The 22,402-nt window shown below is 42.8% G+C and overlaps 2 protein-coding genes across 2 annotated transcripts; one reads left to right on the forward strand and one right to left on the reverse strand.

Annotated features, from left to right (window-relative positions):
- Window positions 1–3,538: 3,538 nt before the first annotated feature.
- LOC133916759 (omega-amidase, chloroplastic-like) lies at window positions 3,539–7,637 on the forward strand. The gene is made up of 10 exons (XM_062360584.1): window positions 3,539–3,801; window positions 3,889–4,005; window positions 4,738–4,962; window positions 5,385–5,478; window positions 5,969–6,043; window positions 6,416–6,494; window positions 6,726–6,741; window positions 6,849–6,929; window positions 7,158–7,240; window positions 7,321–7,637. The coding sequence occupies exons 1-10, from the start codon at window positions 3,613–3,615 to the stop codon at window positions 7,397–7,399; spliced, it is 1,038 nt and encodes a 345-aa protein (XP_062216568.1). The 5' UTR covers window positions 3,539–3,612; the 3' UTR covers window positions 7,400–7,637.
- A 10,499-nt stretch (window positions 7,638–18,136) lies between these two features.
- LOC133914468 (protein BIG GRAIN 1-like) lies at window positions 18,137–19,670 on the reverse strand. Its single transcript, XM_062357569.1, has one exon. The coding sequence runs from the start codon at window positions 19,331–19,333 to the stop codon at window positions 18,389–18,391; it is 945 nt and encodes a 314-aa protein (XP_062213553.1). The 5' UTR covers window positions 19,334–19,670; the 3' UTR covers window positions 18,137–18,388.
- Between the last annotated feature and the right edge of the window lie 2,732 nt (window positions 19,671–22,402).

Genomic DNA, 22,402 nt, shown 5'->3' on the forward strand with positions numbered 1-22,402 from the left:
GCCGGATACGCTCTCCATCCAAATCGCTGACCTGAACCAGGACCATTGGGGCTGGGAGTGCCCCGAGGACATGGACATGTCGCGCAGCGTCTACACCATCACCAAGGACAAGCACGGCTCCAACGTCGTCACCAAGATAGTCACTGTACTCGCCGTGTCTGTCATCGTCTTCCGCTGCTTTGAGCTGGCCTACTCGGCCACGTTGCTCCACGTGCACCATGAAGGTGAACGACATGTAACTAGGCATGGGCGACGATGATTACTCCTTCAGCTGGGACGACAAGCGGGTCAAGACCAAGGTCCTCACCAAGGGGGTTCCTTAGGAAGAAGCTGCAGGGGCTGCAACTATACAAGGCTCACTCAGACAACTACATCTGCTCGTTGGTGCCTAGCACGAGCAGCTTTCAGTCTGGCCAATACACACCAGGCAGACTCATGTACAAGGAAGAGCACGGCAACATGTTGTGGTTCATGACCAAGGACCCTGGTGTCGACGCCGTGCACGACATTATGAGCCTTAGGAACAAGCTCAGGGGCCTTAGGTAGAGCGAATGGTACAAGTATATGCAGCGCGTGTAGAGACGATGCACACAATGAACCTGTGTGTGCTCGTCTTCCTCATTGGCATCCTCAAGGCCATGCACATGTTGTCCCTCCCTGTCAACATGGTCTACGACATGGTGGGGTGCAGGCGTGTTCGTGTGGCATTCCAGCCCCAGTCCGGTGCACATGTGCTGCAACGACCCAATGATGTTCGACACACTGTTGATGTTCGACACCACTACGAGTGCAGCTGATGTGTGGTGGTTGGCACGCAAGGGAAGAATCTGATTGTCGTGGAGTGGTAGAGCTTCAACTACCCGATGGAAACGCTGCTCCCAGGCATGAAGCTCGGGGTGGACATCAAGGCCGGCATCACCAGGAACTTAGATTACGAGATGTCTGCTTCTATCAGAGTGTGCAGCGAAGACATTCCATTGATTCCGCCGACATGACAACAACGGCTTGGGGGCAAGCCACATTTCAAGGAGAGGGGAATGTCAACACCTAGCTAAATGGCGCAGCTGGCACCAGGTTGGCTGTTGGGACAACCAAATACAAAAGGCTCCTTGTGAGATAGAAGAAGGCATTGAAAAAGAATACACATAACCGTTTTCTTCTTCTCCTAGCTTCTTCTTCCTCGACTGTCTCTCTCTCTCTCTCTGCACTACTCATCTCTTACCTCTAGTCTTCTTCTTCCTCTACATCATCCCCTGTAGTTCTTTCCCCTAGCAAGGTTGCTAACAAAATGGTGTATTGAGACTGAGTTGCAGCTTATGTGTGGCATTTTGTACACGTCGCACTCCTCAACGGATTAGATGGATTGCCTCGCTTACGGATGACGCGGTCTGAATTTTCCCCTCAAGAAACCCGACCATCTAAACTCCTCGCACATCAAAATTACAGAGCCTACTTTAGTAATTCTTGTGTCAGATCAAAGGTTAATAGCACGAAGACTATAGGCATGACCCTTTATAAGGGCAACTCCAGTGATTGTAGATAGCAGCTATCTCCTATTACTATGATATGTAAAAAGAAGAGAAGTGGATAGGATGAATATGAAACTGGCATGGAGAAAAATCTTGCTCACATGAAAAGGACTATTGAAGAGCTATCTTAAATAATAGAAAATAAAAGATAGCTCTAAACATTATGAGGTAAAAAATTAAGAATATAATTTTTTTTAAATATGTTGAAAGAAATAAAAAAATAACCGCCAGAGATAACTAGAGATGCTCTTGTTGCCGCGGGCCATGCTGCCACTTGCTCGCTCTGATCAGATCCAGCCAGCACGGCGCTGCTGTGCCTGGTCACCTGTGCACCGGTGAATGCTCGATTCATTCCCCTGATTGCTTTGCTTCCTCTTCTTGCCTGACTCGACTGCTAGACTAGAGGACTCAAAAAGGATCGGGCACCTTAATTTGTTGTCTCTTGATCGTAATCAGGGGGCTGCACGTACGCAGTATGTAGATTTGGCATCCGATCCCTCCTCTCTCTCTGATCTGCAATGGCCGCTACGGGCTATGGCATGGCTTCTATGTTCGTTTTTCACGGTAGCAATCCCCCTTCTCGAAAAAAAATACAGCATCTTAGAGAGTATGCTAGAAAAACTCCCTGGTTAAAAATTCAAAAAAGAAGTTATACATTTCCGTAGCTCATGTTTACTAAATAAATTAGTACATTTAGCTCATTTTTTCATGATTGTTGACGGTGGCATCAGTCAACTGATTGTTGACATAAGGCTTTAAAGAGAGCTACACAAGGCACATACAAGAGAGCAAAATGAGGCCGAGAGGGCGTCAACGGCCACCAACGCATCGACGCGATCTTAATGAGTCATCGGTTGTCTCCCTCACATCATCCTGGAGCCAAGGGCAAGACGATCGAATAGCAAAGCATATGAAGTATGCGTCGCTGCCCCCTCTTACAAGCTCAACAACGACGTTTATATGATCGCTTCAAATGTCAGCAATATCATTAACAGCGCGCTTAAATTCCACGGTGCACTTTTGCGATGGAAAGTTACACGCTAATCAAGGTTAAGATTTGATCGCGCAAGAAAAGTCATTCTTTCCACTGCATTGTCCACACGGAAGTTGACCTGAGGCACAGATTTCCTCAGGTCGCATTTTCTCTGAACCTCTGCAGACTATAATCAGCTAGCGCTTTTGATTAGCTTGGAAATGCTTAAGCTGACAGCGGGGTTATCACATAAATGGAACCCTGGGTCGCCAATCTCGTCCATTCATTAACTTGCAATAAAATGGGGAAACAACTTATTAATATCATAAAATCATCTTCATACGAGCAACCGACCGCAACTTCAACTCTTACATTTGTTTATATAATGTTAAATTTGGTCAAACAAATAGAAATTTAACTCAATCTATTCAGACATATACAATATAACCAACCAAATACTCTTTTCTTCGTACAAATATAGCTCTGATCCATCTACTTTCTCTTTGCATACACGACAAACCCCGTAGAGGCAACCAATGAGAAAAAAAAAACGATGGACAAGCGAGAAATGGGGGAACAAAGTTCGCTGGACGAAAGCTTTCTGAAAGTTGATACGCATGCCCGTTATTTGTACAGGCTAGCTGACAGGTGCCTGGGCTTCATGTCAACCGTAACGGATGAGCAACAAGAGGCCGGCTGGGCTGATGCGAATTCCTTCAGCGCCTTTGAGCTCATCCCATTGCCCACGGGCCGCGGCCACGGCAAGGACTCGGCCGTCGTCACCGTGCTTAACCATTCCGTGGACCCGCCCGTTCCTCTAAAAAAAGAAAAAAAATCGGTGACGAGCAGCTGATGCCAAATTGCCAATCCATAATTTTTTCACAGAAAGACTTCCGTAGAATCCTAATATATATCATCTTTTTTTTCTAATTCAATAATTAATATGTACGCAAGAGGAAGATAAAAATACATATCATATTAAAAAAAGATTTTTAAATAATCCGATCCTATATAATTTCCTTCCCGATCCATCGGCCAACACTTCGCCTCCGGTCGCCGTCACGACGCACGCCTCCTCGCTAGTCGCTACCCCACGCCACCCTCAATGAGATGAGAGCCACAGCCGCCGCCCTCCTCGCCCCCCGCCTCACCTGCTCCACCAGCCGCGTTCCCCTCTCCTCCCCCCGCCTCCCCCTCCGCCGCATCGCCGCCATGGCCGCCGCATCCTCCTCCTCCTTCAGCCCGGAGGCGGCTCGCTCCCCTCCCGCCCTCGAGCTCCCAGCCCCGCCGCTCTCCAAGGTGACGCCTCCTCTGTTCGAATTCATGTAGTTTCGAGTCTGGTTGGGTTTTTGATGATCCGAGTGTGGGGTTCTCCTGTGACCGCAGTTCAAGGTGGCGCTGTGCCAGCTCTCGGTGACGGCGGACAAGGCTCGCAACATCGCACACGCGCGTGCGGCCATCGAGGCGGCCTCCGCCGATGGCGCCAAGCTCGTGCTCCTACCCGTGAGTGTCTAACAAAAAGTTGCTATCATCTGCTCTTTTGGTACTGATGTCTAGTTGACTTCCGAGCGGAATGGTATTTTTTCGATTAATAGTGATAGCGTTAATCTCTAATTCTTTGACGATTTGTGCGTAGGAGCGTTCGTTCTTAACATCGTTAGGTAGGTTGATCGGTGATTGTAGAAGATACAAGCCTTGACTGCTATTGCTTTGCACTCTGGTCGATGATTGCATCATTGGACTTGGGGTTAGTGGTCACTGTGCCATATCATGGTCAGGTCTAAGTCTGAAATGTTACATGATCAAGCTATGCACAGTCTGGTTTTGTTACTTGAGCTGACTGTCCCCTACCAGGTCCTAGGGGCAGGTCGTAGATGAAAGAAAGACCACACATTTTTCTTTTTTTCTTTTAGCTAAAATGCATCATGGAGTCGATGATAAAGTAAATGATACGGGTTGGACTGTGGTACAGGAAAGAATGAGCTAGGCTCAGGCAAATTATTGTTCAAACTTGGAACACAAGTGTATTATGGGTCAGCTTTGGATCCAACTCAAGTGTTCTATACGACATGTGGTTCAATTATGTTGGTATTTGGGTTTAGATAATAGTAAAATTTCTCACTTTGTTCATTATAAATTTGCACAGCTATTTCATGAGTTCACACTTCAGAAACGTTATCCGTGCTTATGTTACCATATTACATTTACCTGTAGTGCTTCTTTTTATGCTTGTAGGAGATATGGAATGGTCCATATTCAAATGACAGCTTTCCAGAGTACGCTGAGGACATTGAAGCTGGCGGAGATGCAGCCCCTTCATTTTCAATGATGTCGGGGGTTGCTCGCAGCTTGCAAATTACTCTTGTTGGTGGGTCTATAGCCGAACGTTCTGGTAACAACTTGTACAATACATGTTGCGTCTTCGGTTCAGATGGCAAGCTTAAGGGTAAACATAGAAAGGTACTGTTGAAAACACATTTCCTTGGCCTGATATATTGATGTACTACCAGTAGCTGAAGATGCATTTTTGTATTACTATTGATAAGATCAGATTCAAGAAAAGCTACATTTCACTATGTACGTAACACTGGGAAATTTTACAGACCTAATTAATGATGTATCGTATTCCCCATCATGCTAACTCCCAATAATACCTCAATCACGCCAGCTCCAAGTGGTACAGCCATGCTCTTCCAGTGAACATGTTGTGGTGCTGACAGATGCGTATTTTATCACGTCTGTCTTATTTGGGGAATGCTGACTTGCTTACTACCATCTTATTTATGGCATTTTCCCCTTTCAGTGTGCTCAATATGAGTAGTAACTAGTAAGTTTAGTTCATTCCTTGTGTGTTCTGACAATGAAAATTTTGGCACATGCAGATCCATCTTTTCGACATTGATATTCCAGGAAAGATTACTTTCAAGGAATCTAAGACTCTTACTGCTGGGCAGAGTCCTACTGTTGTAGACACAGGTTTGTCCAATTAATCTGTACTCTGCAGCAAATGAAGCATGTAAGATTAAAGTTTTCAGATCATGGGCCATCCATGCATCTCTAACTTTGGGTTTGACTCATTTGAATTGGGTCTTACAAAGAGAATGCTTGTTTGATGATTGGGATAATTTTGCTCAAGTAATGCCTTTTCCATATAGGTTTCTTAAAAAAAAAAAAAATCCTTTCCATATAGTATGTCAATGTTAATTGGTTTTAGAATGTGCTTTGTTTTTGTTGCTTAAGCATTGCCTTACGTTTTGTCCCATCCACATGTTGTGAAGCACATTATGTGCTGTGGTTTTTCTTATTCCTGTGGTACTACTACTACGACCGTTCATTTGCATCTTCTTATGGATTGACTTTGTTGAATGCAAGCAGTCTTTGCTGTGTTTGCTTCTCTCAACTCGATGCATTTGAATATTTAATTTTATTGCATATATTCTAATGTCAGTGTTGTTTTTTCCCCCAGATGTTGGTCGAATTGGCATTGGTATATGCTATGACATCCGTTTCCAGGAATTAGCAATGTTGTATGCTGCAAGAGGTGTGACTTCCTCATAACCTATCTTTGCTATTCCTAAGGGATGCATGGTTTATCTATTATTTTGTTTAGCATTGTCATCCCAAGATTAGTTCCAATTCGATCATGTAGCTATACTTCTGTAAGATGCTATCTGGACCATGGCATGTGCTAGCCCCACTATCGACGTGTATAATGGACACACACTTATGTCTCAGAAACGCTTGCTAGAGCATAACCTGATTCTGTTGTGTTTAATTGCCATTTAAAATTTCTAGTTATTATTAACAAGCACGAACGCATGAAGCACACATCTTACTGTTGTTTCTGTGTTTCTGATCATGTGGATAGGATTGGAACTGACAAAAGATAGAAAGCTCATTTTATTGACTGCAGGTGTTCATTTGTTATGCTATCCTGGTGCATTCAACATGACTACTGGGCCATTGCACTGGGAGTTGCTGCAAAGAGCGAGGTATTGCATCGATTTACACTTTGAGATATGATAACAATGCAAGGCTAACATGATAGCTAAAATGCCTACTACTTCTATTGATGGTAATGAACCTATCTAATAAGCTCAACTGTAGTCGAAACTCAATTAAGAACTTCTCTGTAATTGTTACGCTTAAAAGTACCTGAAAATGTCTCCAGTATCTTTCATTTTTCAGCTTCTGTACTGATTTAATTATCCTTGCCATCCCAGGGCCGCGGATAACCAGGTATGCTGGATGCTGATATGCTGTTGTTTCATTTTGTTGCACACTAACTCACCATTCTTGTTGCCAGTTCTGTGCTTTGAAATATTAATCAACCATTTTGTTGTCAGCTGTTTGTTGCAACCTGTGCTCCAGCTCGAGATACCAGTGCAGGTTATGTTGCTTGGGGACACTCCACTCTTGTTGGACCTGTAAGTTTATCTAACATTTTCAGATGCCATGTCTTAGTTCTGTCAGTGAGCCCCATATTCGTTGTTCTCTAGACTTGAAATCAGCACCACCGCAGGATATAATGCACATAGAGCCTCTTGTGATTTTGTCTTTTGCGACACTTTGTTTATATGCTCAAATCTGAAAACTGTACACCAGCAAAGATATAATAGTCTCATATGTAGTAACTGTTTGCGCTTTGCTGCTAGTTCGGAGAGGTGATTGCAACAACTGAACATGAGGAGACAACTATAATAGCTGAAATTGACTATTCATTGATTGAACAGAGGCGGTAAGTACACTGAACTTACGCTTTCTGGTAGACTTATCTATCTTCACCTTGGTTTAATATCTGGACTAAAATTTCTCCAGGCAATTTCTTCCTCTGCAACATCAACGACGTGGGGATCTTTATCAGTTGGTAGATGTCCAGAGACTGGGTTCTCAGTAGAGAGCCTGGATGCATTGCTCCAATAGGCGTCAGCTGTGATGAAGCAGGAACCATTGATTTTGCTGGTTAATTCGTGCTCCGTTCATGACATGGATGTGCAAGCTTTTTGCGGCTTTGCCAAGTGGAGAAGATGAATAAGGCGACCTGTACTTAACTCGCACCTTCAGTGGACCTTTTTTGCCGAAGATAATGAACACTAGTACTTCTCTTCGTAAAATAAAGATTCGAGTTCAACCAACATAGTATACTGTATATTGGAAGATCCTGCTCTTGGGTTGTTTCGCTCTACCAGTTTGAACTAATTTCCCTGTGGGGTGAAGCCAAGTTTGTCCCCTTCACCTTAGCCTCGTTGGGGCTTTCGTCAGTAACCACAGTACGAGAGTAAATGAGTATGGTGGCAGGGCAACCTGTGAACTGCGAGAACCATAAATGATGAGGCAGGTTCCCTGGCGACGCAGCAGGCTGCAGCGGCAGCGCTGCGCCTCAAGAACAGGGCTTCCGAGGACGACACTGCTGCGACCGCAGGTGCCACACACTGACACTGTCACTGAGGCAGGCATGAAGAGCCCATGAGCCGAAGGCCAGCTTTTTTGTGTCCGGAGCTGTGAACCAATTTAAGGCCTCTCACGCGTTCCATTTAAAAACCCTGTTCTCTTCAAGGCGTAATAGCCTAGCCATGGACACATGCAAGATGGCAAGTTCAATGAACGCGCCAAGTTCATCAGCATCATCTTAAAACTGCTTCCTCCATTCTACTAAGTCGATTTGGTTTCATAAAATCGATTTAGTTTGCGACCAGAGTCGTTCTTGAGTTTGTATTTTCCACCAAATGACCATACTGAGGCCTTATAGTGGTAGTATAATCATTAGAGAGCAAGTAAACAGCGTAGTTCATACCGGACACAGTGGTATCAGAATCGTACTAATTCTTGCCTTAAATTGACGCTGTGTGACACAGTGGTATCACAGTGTACCGTCGAATGGGCCTCCTCTCACCTGCTTCTTTTTATTGCATGGGCCTTCTGCTGTCGCTTCGGGTCAGGCTTCTCACGGTTGCTCCTGCATCCTCTCAGAAGAAGAGGTGAATTGGCTTGGCGTTGGGCATCCCCATAGCCAATCAACGCCTCCGTCATCCCGCGAGCAACGAGCAAATGAATACAGTTTCATTCCCCCCTCGTGAGTCCTACGACGGAAAAAAGCCGCATTCCTCGCGAAGCTCACGCGCCGTCCGTTGCCTCCCTCTCCACCCAAACCAACCGAGCCCTGCCCTGCCCAGGTACCGTACGTGATCAGGCCCCGGCAGCTGGGAGTGTGTGCTCCCAACGACGAGGCAGACGTACCTGGTACGCGGTGCAGACGCCCCAGCGAAATGTGCGGCCGGTCACGTGTATACGCGCGCATCGACCACGCACTCCTGCACGGATCCCGCTGCGATCGAAATGGCTGGCCTTGCAGGACAGGGGTGGGAAAAACCATCGTCTTCTAGTGCTTGCAGGAGTGGACTAGTTGCCCCGCTACAACTATCCCTCCTTTGGCTAGTTTTTTCAATTTTTCTTAAAAAAAATACAAAACTTATCCAAACAGCTGATTTCTATCCTCGGTTTTTATAGCTTTTAATTGACTAAGAAAGTAGCTGGTGCTGAAATAAACTAAAAATTAAGAAACAGATTCTAGCTAGATTTTCTAGCTTTTAGTCGTGCTGAGAAACTAAAAATTTATTATAAAAATCAACCATCAAAATTCAACTGTCATAGCTGATTTCTCAGATAGCCAGAAACTCTGAAGCCGCAACCTATCTAAATAAGCACTATATAAATGGATACAACCAAGTTCCTCCTACCACCTCGTAGCCAACCGAAGCCCCTCTCTAATAGTTTTTTTTTCTATGAACGAAGAAAAGAAAGAAGCAAATAGAAATACAGAATGAGAGGAGAAAGAGAAGAAAGAGGAAGCATAGGAGGAAGTGAGAGGTGGATAAGGATAATGACGGATTCAGAATTGAGAAGTAGAAGTTATCTTTTTTTTCTCTCTTTTTTTTTCCTTATATACCAAAAATTGTAAGAGAAGGAGTTTAGGCTCTTTAAGTGTTCCAAGAAGGGGGTGGAGGGTTCGAGTCTCCTCTGCGCTGGATTTTTTCCACCCATAGATAAAGGGCTGTTTGGATCGACGTCTTCTTCACCAAGTTAATTTTTTGGTGTTGACTGCACCCAACGCGCGTGTTTGGATGACCGCCCATACCTCTACACCTACCAATTTTTATTTATTTTTTGCTACAAACAATTTGACAGGTGAGCTAGGACACAATCCAAACCGCCTAAATCTCCTTCATCTTTTCTATGCATCTGTCACTGTATATAGGTGACAGTACCAATCTTTCTTTTAAGTGCTTGCAGTAACAAAGATTACGTAGCGGTAGTAAAAGAAGATAAAGACGAGTAGACGTCGCATCCTAGGTTCGCACGTGGGAAGCAGATCACGCGTGCCAGGCAGGGTGGCAGACCATCATTGCATCCCAAGCCGTCGGCCAAAAGATCCACAAGGAGGAATTACCAAAATGCCCACGAGCCATTTGAGGCGACCGCGCTTTGGTACTGCCTGCATTGGCACCACCGTAACTTTGCACGCGGTAAAGCAGGCAGCACGGCCACAGCCACGAGGCCTGTGCTAGCCTCGGGCCCACATGTCATCCGGAGGCCACGCGCTGGCGCTCTCTCTTTCTTGGCTCCTGTGCGACGGTCGTTGCGGCTTCCAAGGATCGATCGGACACGGATCGACCTGAGCAGGGTCGAGATGATGGGGGCATCGAATCGGATCCCACCACGAGCCCAATTAACTTGGTGGCGCAGCCGCAGCGGCAGGGCAGGTCCGTGCGTGCGATGCGGTGCGCGGCGCCTTCTCCAGATTTTTTTTCAGAGACGGCACATGATTACACAGGCACATCACACTCATATCACACATACATACGCACTTTTATACACACTAAAGTACAATTATATGCACGAGTTTATAACTAAAGTAGGATTACATCACACTCAAACCATACATATATATACACGTTTATACACATTAAAATAGGATTAGAAGCCTCGAGGCATCTAATATAGAGTAACATGCAGTACCATTAAATACTGCACGTATGTATATGTTAGTCTAGCCCAGACTCACTCGGACGCTTTGGGAAAATCCCCCGTGAAACGCAAGCGCCGAGCAAGGGGGGTCGAATGCTCGTGGGCATGCGCCACATTGGGTGCACGACCGCCGCGCCGAACGCGCGTTCTCGCCTTCTACAGATTAAAACGAAAGCGGTATTGCATTACGAGTCGTAGCGCAGCTGGTTGGGTTGCGTTGCGTGATCCACCGATCTTAAGGTCGATGCCTCGGGATTCAACATTCTGCTTCCGTTTCGAACACAAAAATGAAGATATATTATAAAAATTACACGTGTATATTTTAGTTTTATAGTATATACATCTATTTTTAGTAAAAAATGTCTGAACATGAGTATACTATTTTATTTTTATTTTTTTACATCTTTACTTGCAATAAATATCTGTGACTCACTTCAATATGAGGTAGAAAACAAAGTAATAAGCATTTGCTAAAAAATCCACCTATTTGTCTGCCTCTAAAATGTGGTTATATAAGCAATTTTATAAAAATTGAAACCAAATTTAAATGGGTTCGTGAGCAATTTAACAAACATGTTAAAATAATTCAAATCAGGTGTTCAACAAATTCTGCTACATATTTTTAATAAAAAAATGAGAACAATTTTGTTATAAAAAAAATTAGAAAAATAAATTGGTTTAAATTCGTTAGTAATTTTGTATACTTTCAGTAGAAAAATAGATGTGCATGTACTAAAATATATATGTACAGTTTTTAGATTTTCCAAAAAAATATAAGGCAGAGAGATCGAATCGAATCATATGGAGTACATAGCAGATCACAGCTGAAAGCAGAATTAATTTACCAATTACTGATCTAGGGAACTTGCCCATAGATCAAATCTTTTTTTTGACGAAACTTAATCTAATCTTGTTTTTTTCCCGATAATCTACGTATACTCTTATAAGATACACAGGTTTTGATAGACCCGATCTATCTCTATCATTCATTCAACTTGATCGAAGGATCACCGTGCATAGTTAGATCACATTTCTCTTTCTAAAAATATATTTAACCTCTCATTAATTGCTTTACATACCTATACGACCAATATTTGTTTTCATATTTTTTTAAAATATATTCAATCTTCTATTATTTATCTTCTATACCTAGATGTCTAATATTTAGCTTTCATCTATTCACCGTTGGGTTTCTCCAAATGGTGTGTGTCAGCTCCCGTACTTTGTCTACAGCACAGTCTTTCTAGAGAGTTACTATGTGAGAATTGCTTTCATTCTTTCATAAATCGGTCACCATCTTAATACTTCTTACAACGTTGCTACAGACAACTAACTTTGGAGGATATGATCACCTCCACTTTTTTCTCTACTTTTTTCTTAGTTACTCACATTTATCCTTGCTCTTGAAATTACATGATTATATTATGAATTTCGTGTATGCAAAATCTATCTTTTATTATGCTATTTTTTATTTTTTTCATATTGTTATATACTAAATTATTTCTGCGTGTGTAAAATATATGTGCAATTGCTAATGTCATCAAATCTTCATGTTGGAAGAGCTAATGAATTAGAACAGTAGGGAAACTCTCAATTCTATAGACATTGATCTCAAGCTCATGCCCACCGCCCGATCAGTTTTATACGGATAGTCGACTACGATTACGAGCATTACGTGCAAATGGTTAAGCGCTCCTGTTACCTTTCACATTTTTTTTTCTCTTCATATAAACCTTCGTGTTTGCCAAGTCAAAAATGATGTACTAATCTTTCGACTGGGCAAAAAAGATTGGTACAGCATTTTCAACTGGGAAAGCATGAAAGTTTTTTATAAGAGAAGCTAGCGGGTAATTTAAGAAGAAGAAGAAGAAGCGGACAATGATGCAGTAATGTGTACGTGTAGACGTCAGCACGTTGCATGTGTCCATCACTGTCCTAGTTAAATAACTATGTATTGCAACGGGATAAAAAAAAAACATTTATGCGCACGGCATGCGAAAAGTCAATAAAAACAAAACCTTGCTCTATACCAACAATAGTCAATAAATATACAATTACTTCCACTCTGATCATAAGAAAGGTTAAAATCTTGAATGATTTACAAGGAAGAGAAGAAATTCACATAACAAACAAGCAGTACCATAGTTTCCCGAATGGGTAGGTAGGCCGGAGTACTATAGTGTACTCGATCTACACGCTTTGCGTTAGTGCATGCGTGTTTTAATTTAATTTCTATGGACGCCAAGATTGTCCCCTATCTTTTTTTTTAAACCTTAATTAACCACGTAGTATACGTTGTTATCGACTGCAGACTCGTGCATCTGCACATGCACGACTAAACCTTGAAAATTGGAGTACACGTATGCTAAATCTCAAGCAAAACCGCAGAACAATCCATATAAAAAGGTTGATTATTTTTGTGAGGACTGTCTAGCTAACCTTGTCGAGGGAGGTAAGGAATAAAACACGAAAAAAATGTTTTAATAATTTTTTTAAGTGTTATATTACATAACGTACACAACATATTCACACCTATCTCTCACACATATATATACGTTTTAAACACATGCTATAAATAAATTCTCGCTAAATATGTACACATATACTTAAAATTACTGGGGAAGAAAAACCCCTGCTGAGGACATGGGCATGTGAGTAGGTGAGGTAAATGAAACGCTAGTGCTTGATGATCCTAGCTAGGCTCGTAGGCACCTAGCTACCTACCTCAGTCCTCCTCACACAACCACACAAAAATTAAAAAAAAAAACTGAAAAGAAATCGCTACTGCTCCACTATTGTATTACTATATGCTTAAGGAAAGTGAAACTCATATAGCCTCCGGTTTGAACACAGAGTCCTGAGTCCTCTCCGATCCAGATCAATCCGAGCTGTTAGGGAGTACTCGCTCAGGTTGCCAGTACAAATGGTTTACAGGACGTTGACATGGCATTTTGACTGTGATTTCTATAAAATTATATTATTTCAAGTTGAAAGAATTATATATTATGAAAATCTTTTTAATGGCGAATCAATTAATACCGATTTTATGTTTTTCATATACATAATTATTTATGTATCAATGATTAAAATTTAAAAGTTTCGACCAACGAATATCCTAAAACGACCTAATTTTTTTCAATCAATGGGGTATCATACGACAAGTTAATTAACAAGCTTAAGTGCCAGATAAAACTAACAAAGGTCAACTCCTAATGGGCAAGTAAAACCTCTCTTTAAATAACTAATCACCTCTCATCTTTATTGGGTGAGGGTCACATTTCTGCCCTTCTTTTTTCCCGGGTGTAGGGGTGCCCCAAGTTGCTTTCCTCATCAGCCCTGAAGATCTTTGTCCCTCTATATTCATACTAGTAGCTTGAATAGCCTACATATAGCTAAGCTTGGATGGCAGTTGTACTGGCTGAGCCATTTCGAGAGACACTAGCTAGAGCCTACACGGACTGATGGACTATGCTACATTCCTGTACAGACACTCTGAGCTGGAACAAGTTATCTTTTCACGATACTTATCAGCCTCTTTTGGTGTTGTGTGGTCCATAAAGCACAGTACGATTTGTAAGAAAATTTTATAGAGTTTTGTTCTATAAAATATCTTTTTTATAATAATATATGTTTATTTTTTTTCCTTCTTGTTCAATCGTTAATTGTTAGATCACATGATGGATATTATAGATGAGGTCTCACGAAAATCATTTTAACATGATCATATAAAATTTGCTTTCATACTATTTAGCCGGCCAACTGGTTCAGTTTAGTCCTAATCCACTTTGCAGTAGCTATCTATATCTCCATGCATGCCAAAACCCAAATGGTAATCTAGAATGGGATTGCGGCAACACCTTTGCGTGCTCGATCAGGTTGATCCAGGATAAGTGGTCCGTATAAATGCAGTCATTTCAAATAAGCATCCGGAATGATTTCGCGCAAGATCCATCTGGCTATGATTTCGTTATCCAGCTTGAAGGACGCATGCGGGTGTTATATCTATTTTCTTTGAAGGACGAATTTAAATGTATGTCATGAAGATTACATTTCAAGAGAATTTGCTGCAGTTATGTACACATACAGAGCATACATCATTTGCTCTTCTATCTATCCAGAGCTTAGATAAGAAACAGAGCATGAAAGTAGATTACAAATAGTACTCCGTAGTAGTACTGTAGGAGTACGTTTTCCTTTCTCGAAAACACGGAATCAAAAGGTTTGCAAACATTTCATCAAGTAGTACTCCTCTAAAAAAACATTTCATCAAGTAGACAAGTAGTGGTACGGTTATACGGTATAACCGCAACCAGTACTGTATTTCCCCTCTATAAAAAGTAATCTCCCCGTTCAAGAACTAAGACGTATTTTGTTAAAAAAAATCAAATTTTATATGGTTTGATCAACAATTAGTTAAATTATATACATGTTTAGTATACAAAATTTATTTTAATAGATTTATATTTTAAAATATTTTAATATGATATTGATTGTATACTAATTGATAATATATTATAAGAGAAATTAATGGTAAAATTTTATTTTAATGATCTTTTTTCAAAATAAAATATACTTATATTTCTTGAATGGAGGGAGTATAGTATTAAATTTTTATTTCTTAGTGTCATGCCCATTAGTCTAGTGCAGAGACCTCCAAAAGTATTGGAATCGATTGATGGAACGAGTAATAGTAAAATGACTCGAATGTGATGGCTTAGTATTTGTTTGGTTGCCGTATGAGAGCAATATTACTCAGTAGCTGTGTATAATCTCAAAAAAAAAAATTGGTTGTCCACATGTAATGTTACAGTCTGACTCCGAGGATGCAATTTTCTGTATTCATCCGTACAAGTGGGTCAACTTGTTATTGTTACAAAAGAATCTTCATGTAAGCAATCAATCATAGTCTTTCCTCTTACATCCGCTCATATAGTCTCAGATTCAGTAACCTCAAACTATACAGACAGATATAATTAATCAAATATTTTTCTTTTCAACTAATATAATTTTATCCAGTCTGCATATACCGTAATTAGGGAAAAGACCCCTACGCTTAGCTCTCTGGAGGCTCAAACTCTCATCGTTTTGACTGGGGACTCGAGAAGGCTCGGCAAAGGTACAATAAATTTTGGATGGAAATAATGGTAAATTATAGCACACATTTTCCTTTCCGCTATTGAGATTAGGTCATATAAAGGGGTGGATAAAAAGTAAGATTTTGTTCTTAATTTTTATCCATTGATGGCTGCGACACCATGCTTGGAGTTGGAGTGAGGGCCCAGAAGAGAGCAGGGGATTTGATTGCATTTAAGCTGGATCGCATCAATCTGGTCGAACAATCACACTATTTTATCGGTGTAATTCTTCTTCTGGTTCTTGCTTCCAATTTCAGACAATTCTTTGGGAGATTTTTTTCCCTATTTTGTAGGGTAAATGATTAGCTGCAGTTACCAATAGCTGGTCTAATTTTGATTTTCAAATTTTAAGGTAGGCAGTAGGCACCACATGAAGTAACAGGCGTACTAAAATCGTCCGTGTGCCCCTTGATCGTACAAACATAAAGAAAGGTAAATCGTACAGACAAAAAAACAACACTGTGCATAGTATAACCTAAGAGACAACACTAGGGGAAACGGTCTCCAATAACATTTATAGATGGGACGAGTATCCTATGATATTGTGTGTTGTCGTTGACGAGTGGAGTTGGATTCATGTGTCAATGACGAATTTACCGTGATGTCGACGTTAGGAAATCGATATCCTTATAGATGTGGCACATAGGAAGAAGCGAAATAGTGGTGGAGCTGGAGAATGAGTAGTTGGTGTGCATAAATATAACAATGTAACTAACCAAATGCAATGATACTAATATTACATAATTGTATACCTAATATTAAATTACTCATTGGTGATATTTAGGATTGTTAGGAGTGCCAGGTATACTCGAACACCTCTAGCTCAGCCAATAAAGCTAAAGGTAATTGAGGACAGAACATCAAAGTTACGCAAAAGAAGTTGTGGCTAGATAACCAAAGGTGAAACTGAAAGGTTCATCTGATCTTCCATATAGCCTGGCCAGTTTCAAACAAAACTTCCCTCCAGCCGAAATAATTGACTGTCCTTTTTCACACCCGACCCGGAGCCGTAACGATGTTACGGGATTTTGTACAGAAACACGAGTTATTTTATAGCATTTACCTGGGTCTTTTTATTCGTAGACATGTCGTTCATGCTGGCACACTCACTAGCATGATACTACATTGATAGGTAAGTACACAGATACCGCAACACACATGACATGATCGAGTTCCGTAACAATTTTCATGGACGCCCAAGATTAGCAGGATTTGGAGACCGTACGGGCAACAAGGATAGAGGCCTTGTTTCATGGTTTTGCACCACGAAACTGAGGTTCATCGATCAGTAGGCACCAGAGAGAGAGAGAGTCGAAGCAAGTTTGAAGCAGCTGGCCGAGTAGCTGACGTAGTGGAAACAACAGCATGTAGCAAACTGCCTCGCCACACGTAGCAACCCCTAGAAATGATTCCAGTAATGATTAGCAGAGTGATTCACGTACTAGAGCAACAGCAGCAGACAGACAGAGTGTGTGCATCCCCGTCAAATCTCTCGCCGTCCATCGAGCCTGTCTATACATCTATCGCACTCTCACCTTTCGATTCCGGATTCCCCTCTGATCTGATTTCTCTACTGGTATGTTTGGTTGTTTGCAAAGTTTTTTTAAAAAACTCTACGGGTATATCTTGAATTACTAGTACTAAATCGAGCGGATGCAGTAATTAAAAAAGTGTCTATTTATTTACATGAACGGTGCAATGACTCTGTACATATAGATGATGCAATAAGCATGTGATGAAGGTATTTTGATTTGTCCAAATAGACGTATGCAATGACTCTACATTTGAGACTAATAAGTAGATCGTTGCAGCACTGTAGCAGATATAATATATTTATCGGATCAGATTTCATAGAGAAACTCAATTTGAACGTATTTATCGAATCAGACTCTAACCGTATAATTACATCCGTAAATATAAAGAGAAATAGTACATACATATAACCAAATAATCTTCTCTACGAGAATATAGGCATAAACAGAGCCAAGATGCTCATAATGCGAGTAACTAAACACGTCCTAGTTGTGTTAGTTGTATTCTGTTCGCCGCACGCTGGGGCTGGAAAATATTCGGTGTGCTATTATTATTTTACGTGCTCTTGGTTCTTACCTAGGACGCTTTTGGCGTGGTAGTGCGCTTGCCATCGATGAGATCGAAACGTCGTCAGATACCCAACTGAGCTCGACCATTTCTTTACCCTGAATCGATTGCTTTTTAAGACTCGACGAAAGGAAGCGATCTCAAACGCTATGAGTGTTTTGTTGAACAAACCGCGACGACGTGGCGAATTCTAGCTTGATAGAGGAGAATATCTTGCAACGATTTCAATTGCGTAGTGACTTGACTTCACATGTGAGGAGAAAGTGCACACTGAAGATATGGTGTTCCTGTTCTTTACTTCCCATAGAACAACCAAATTATGGTAATAGTATCGTCAGATAAAATGTAGACAATTTCATAGACAAACAGAGGGATTATAGGCCAAAAGGGCGTGTCATTTGCTGAATTAGTACCACTCAAATTAGAACTAAGCACACAACACCGTTGAAGAAAGAAGAAAAGAATCCAAGCAAGCCTCCCATCCCAAAGATGACTAGATCAGAGATAGCAAACACCTCTTGCCCCTATTCCCGTTTCCCTCCCAAACTAGTTGCATTTTACAGTTACTCCACTATTGTACAGTTGCAGTAACAGAACCCCTCCTGAAGGCCTGAATCCAAGCAAAATTACACGACCCTGGTACGACTCCCGTGCGCGTACCCGTGTCCGTGCCCATGGCCAATGCCGCGGTTCAGCACGACCCTAGTGGTCTCGTACACCGGCAGCTCGTCCCTGTACGCGCCGACTCCCCCGGTGGCCGGAGCAATGGCCGCCAGGTTCTCGAGCTCGAACAGGTCGGAGCTCGCGTCGCTGCTCTCCTCGTCCTCGTCACTCTCCATCTCCATCCGCCGGAGCAGCATCTGCTCCACCTGTACCCTCCGCCCCTCCATGCCCGCTGGCACCGTGGCCGGAGCCTCGCTGTCGCTGTCCAGGAACCGCACGGACCGCTTCGGTTGCCCCCGCGTTGACGGCGTCTTGCTCAGGCAGGAGCGCGAGTACGAGGACGCCGTCGAGCACGCGGACTCCGCCCCCGCCCCTGCCCCCCGCGACGCCGAGGGCGGCGTCGCTGGGGCGCGCTTGCCGGTGAAGATGGAGTTGAGGAACCCCGCGAGCCGCGCGCCGGGGGACGCAGGCTTGCGGAGATCCCTGAGCTTGGCGCGGATGGCGGCGCCCGGTTTCTTGGCCTTCTTCTCCGGCGCGGGCGCGGGCACCCCGCCGGCGACACTCGTTCGTATGGGGCGCAGGCGGCGGTGCTGCGACGACTCCGCCTCGGACGAGGAGAACCCGCCGTAGCTGGAGCACTCGGAGGAGCTCGACGTGGTGGCGTGCGGCCCCGGCGCTCTGGCCCGGTAACTCCCGGCCAGCGACGCCTTGTAGTAGTAACTGTAGTGCAGCGCTTCGTTCTGCTTCTTGGCCGCCTGGGCAGTGGCAGCCGTCACTGCCTCCGTCCCGTCGTCGGGCTCGTCCATGGACTTGCATATGGCGTCGAGCAGCGTGGACGAGAAGGACGGCTGGTCGCCGTACCGCCTCGTCCTCCCCGGCGCCGTCCCCCTGTCCCCCAACCTCTCCATCCCAGCAAAACGAACAGCTACTCCGCCCGTAAGAACTGAACACACAGGAGCTCGCGTTCTGCTGGCACGCGCACACAACACAAGAGCTGCAAGCACAGCTCAAGAGCAGAGGCTCTGGCTCAATGCAAGCCTCCCTCTAGCAGCTAGCGGTGGTGCATGGAACGGAAGGCCTGGGTACTGAGGTGAAGAGAAGGGTGGTGGAAAGCAGAGGAGAGGAGAGTGAGACTGTGAAAGGCGGGAGGAAAGAAGGGTGAGGGGGGAAGGGATCGGTGGGCAGATATATCGGCGGAGAGACGGAGGGAGGTGCTGACGTGGCGACGAGGAGGGAGGTGGAAACGGGGTGGCGCCCGGCTAATTTGGTTTGGGCGTGCGGGTAGGTGATGGCGATTGGCGATCTCCTCGCCGGCGGGCCCGTGCACTTGTTGTCGTCACCACCAGGTAAAGCTACCCATGCCCAAGTGTACTGTGCTCTGTTACTAGTTGGCCGTTGCAGCAGCAGCCGCCGCCGCCGCCGCCGCCGCATCAGCGTCTATCATCGGTAGGTTACGACAGTAGTGCAGCACCAATGGGGTAAAAATTCCATTTTGATGCGACGTCCCAGGTTCCGTTTTTACCGAAGGCTTCGGTGGAAAATAAATAGTAGGCATTTCAATTATCTAATATTTGTATTTGTCAAAATACAAATATCGATATCTGTATTTATATTTATTTCTGAAATGGAAACTAAAATAGATGTATCCGAATTCATTTTCGAGATTCAGATTCAAATGTGAATATCCGAATTACTTTGAATTCGGATATGGAAGTGGATAATATCCGTATCCATCAATCAGGGAACTAAATTTCGCTAAAGTTTTAGAAATCTTAGAGGTGACTGAAATTTATATATTCTGGTCTAATCAAATTGGAATAAAATTTTGTCAAATTTGATCTAATTTCAATTAAATTTGATCAAAAAATAAATTTCTGACATGAATTTTGAACAAAATTCCGGTAATTCTAGTAATTCCAAATGTGAATGGATATTTTGCGCACTAAAATAAAAATTCTTATTGTTAAAGGTGTAGGATATTTATATACAACCCGATCGAGTAGATATCTGAATGCGGATTTGGATCGAATAATTCGATTCATATTCATATTCAAAGATATTCAAATTTATATTCGTATTCGTATTGAAATATGGATAGCAATCTGAAAAGTGGACTATTTAATTCGTATCTGATCTGTTTCCACTCTTAGTCTTCTACATATCGTCCGATCCGGTAATACTGCTATATCACGACCCACCGTGAACATGGCGAGTCACTGCTTCCTCTCATTATAAATATATGTCATTTTAGGTCAAATATATTCTTCAATGTATAATTTTAACTGTTATTTTTTATTAAAATATATTTTTAAAATTCATTGAATTTATAATATTATGGAAATATTTTTAAGATATACATACGATTTTAAGGTTTTTAAACTAAATATATTGAAAATTATTATTAATCAAAATTTTAAAATATTAATTGACTATTTTTAAAACAATTTATGATCAGATAGAGTACTATCAGATCTGTCAAATAGACTTATCCAAACCAAACCGGTATAGGTCAGACTAGGCATGGCTAAACAAACGAGCCGTGCCGTGTCAGGTAAGCCCGGTCACTATTGCAGCACAATCGGCCCAACGACTCAACGGGCACGACGCGACGACGGGGCGATGCTGCACAGCGACGGGGTGGTGGCGTGGGGGGAGGGCTAGGCAGCCGGGCGAGGCGGCAAGGTGAGGGTGGCTTGAGGCGGGGGGTCAGGTGGGGCGGTGCTGCACGACGGTGAGGTGGGGCGGTGTTGCATGACGGCGAGGCGGGGCCCGAGTGGGGGCAACGGTGGGACAGTGAGGCGGGGCTGAGCGAGATGGGACGGGACGGTGCGACGCGGTTAGGAGACACAATTGGGGCGAGGTGAGGCCGTACCCGTATCGATCTATCTAAACCGGATCAAGTTGTGCCACCCTACTGTGTCAGCGTCGATTCAAGCACGATCCAACTAGGCGTGTCATATCTAAGTTGTGCCTATAATATCATATATCGAACTGATCTAATAAATAAGACGCATTTAACCAGCACTAAATATTACTTCGATCCGGTCATTAAGAAGGGTATAGAGTACTAAGTAAACCTCCGCATTAATACATCCGAGGTTTAACTGCGGTGAGAATGAGACGTCCTCCGAAGTCACGCTATACGCGCACACGTGTGGGCACCCGGCCGGAAATGGATATAAACATTAGCTACATATTTCCACAGTTTTCATGTACGTGAAAAAGCCTGGGTTAAATCACGAGAGTACCAAGACTTTTTTCTTCCTTGTGTTTTTAATTAAAAAAAACTTTGTCAGGTAGATCGACGTAGCTGCAATGCGTTGCAAATTCGATCCGGCTTGAAGCATTGTTACATCCGGACGAAACGTTGGTTTCTCAACTTCTCCTGTGTTATCTGCTACTCGTCTTAAAATAGATGATGTTTTAATCTCTTTTACAATATTTAAAATATATAATGTTCTATAATTTTGAGATAACTTTAGTCTATATTTTTCTATCTAATCTATTCATTAAGTAATTTTCTTTTCATACAAATCTCATTTCCCATGTCATAAATAGTATTAAAAAAGATAAGATGTTAAATTTATCGTTCACATTAATATATATATACACAACTTTAAAATATTATCTATTTTAAAACGAAATGAGTAGCTAGCAGCCACACAACTTAACTGATGAGCATAAAACAATAGAGACGGATATAAAGAAACCAGATAGAGAGACTTATCCATCTCTCTTTTCTTCATCTTTCTCGTTCTTTTCTTCTCGCTCATTCTTTTCTTCTTCCACTCCCTCGTTCGGAATTTTTTTTTTTTGCTGAGGGGCCCAAGGGTTTTCCATTTCGCAGTAGGGCAGATGTTGGGGGAGCCCCCTGATCCGCCCCGAGGCCAGGCCCGTGCTCGAGCTTGTACGGCGGCGTTTTCGCGCGCTGCGAAAAAAAAAAAGAAGTGGCCCTTGCCTCCTCTTGCTTCTATATC

This window comes from Phragmites australis, chromosome 4 (assembly GCF_958298935.1).
Source record: "Phragmites australis chromosome 4, lpPhrAust1.1, whole genome shotgun sequence".
NCBI classification, from domain to species: domain Eukaryota; kingdom Viridiplantae; phylum Streptophyta; class Magnoliopsida; order Poales; family Poaceae; genus Phragmites; species Phragmites australis.

Excerpts from the sequence above, each read along its gene's own strand:
- LOC133916759 (XM_062360584.1), top strand. The coding sequence starts at position 3,613 with ATGAGAGCCACAGCCGCCGCCCTCCTCGCCCCCCGCCTCACCTGCTCC. Across the intron at positions 4,963-5,384 it reads TTAAGGGTAAACATAGAAAG|ATCCATCTTTTCGACATTGA; the intron begins GTACTGTTGAAA and ends TGGCACATGCAG. Across the intron at positions 6,930-7,157 it reads ACTCCACTCTTGTTGGACCT|TTCGGAGAGGTGATTGCAAC; the intron begins GTAAGTTTATCT and ends CTTTGCTGCTAG.
- LOC133914468 (XM_062357569.1), bottom strand. The coding sequence starts at position 19,333 with ATGGAGAGGTTGGGGGACAGGGGGACGGCGCCGGGGAGGACGAGGCGG.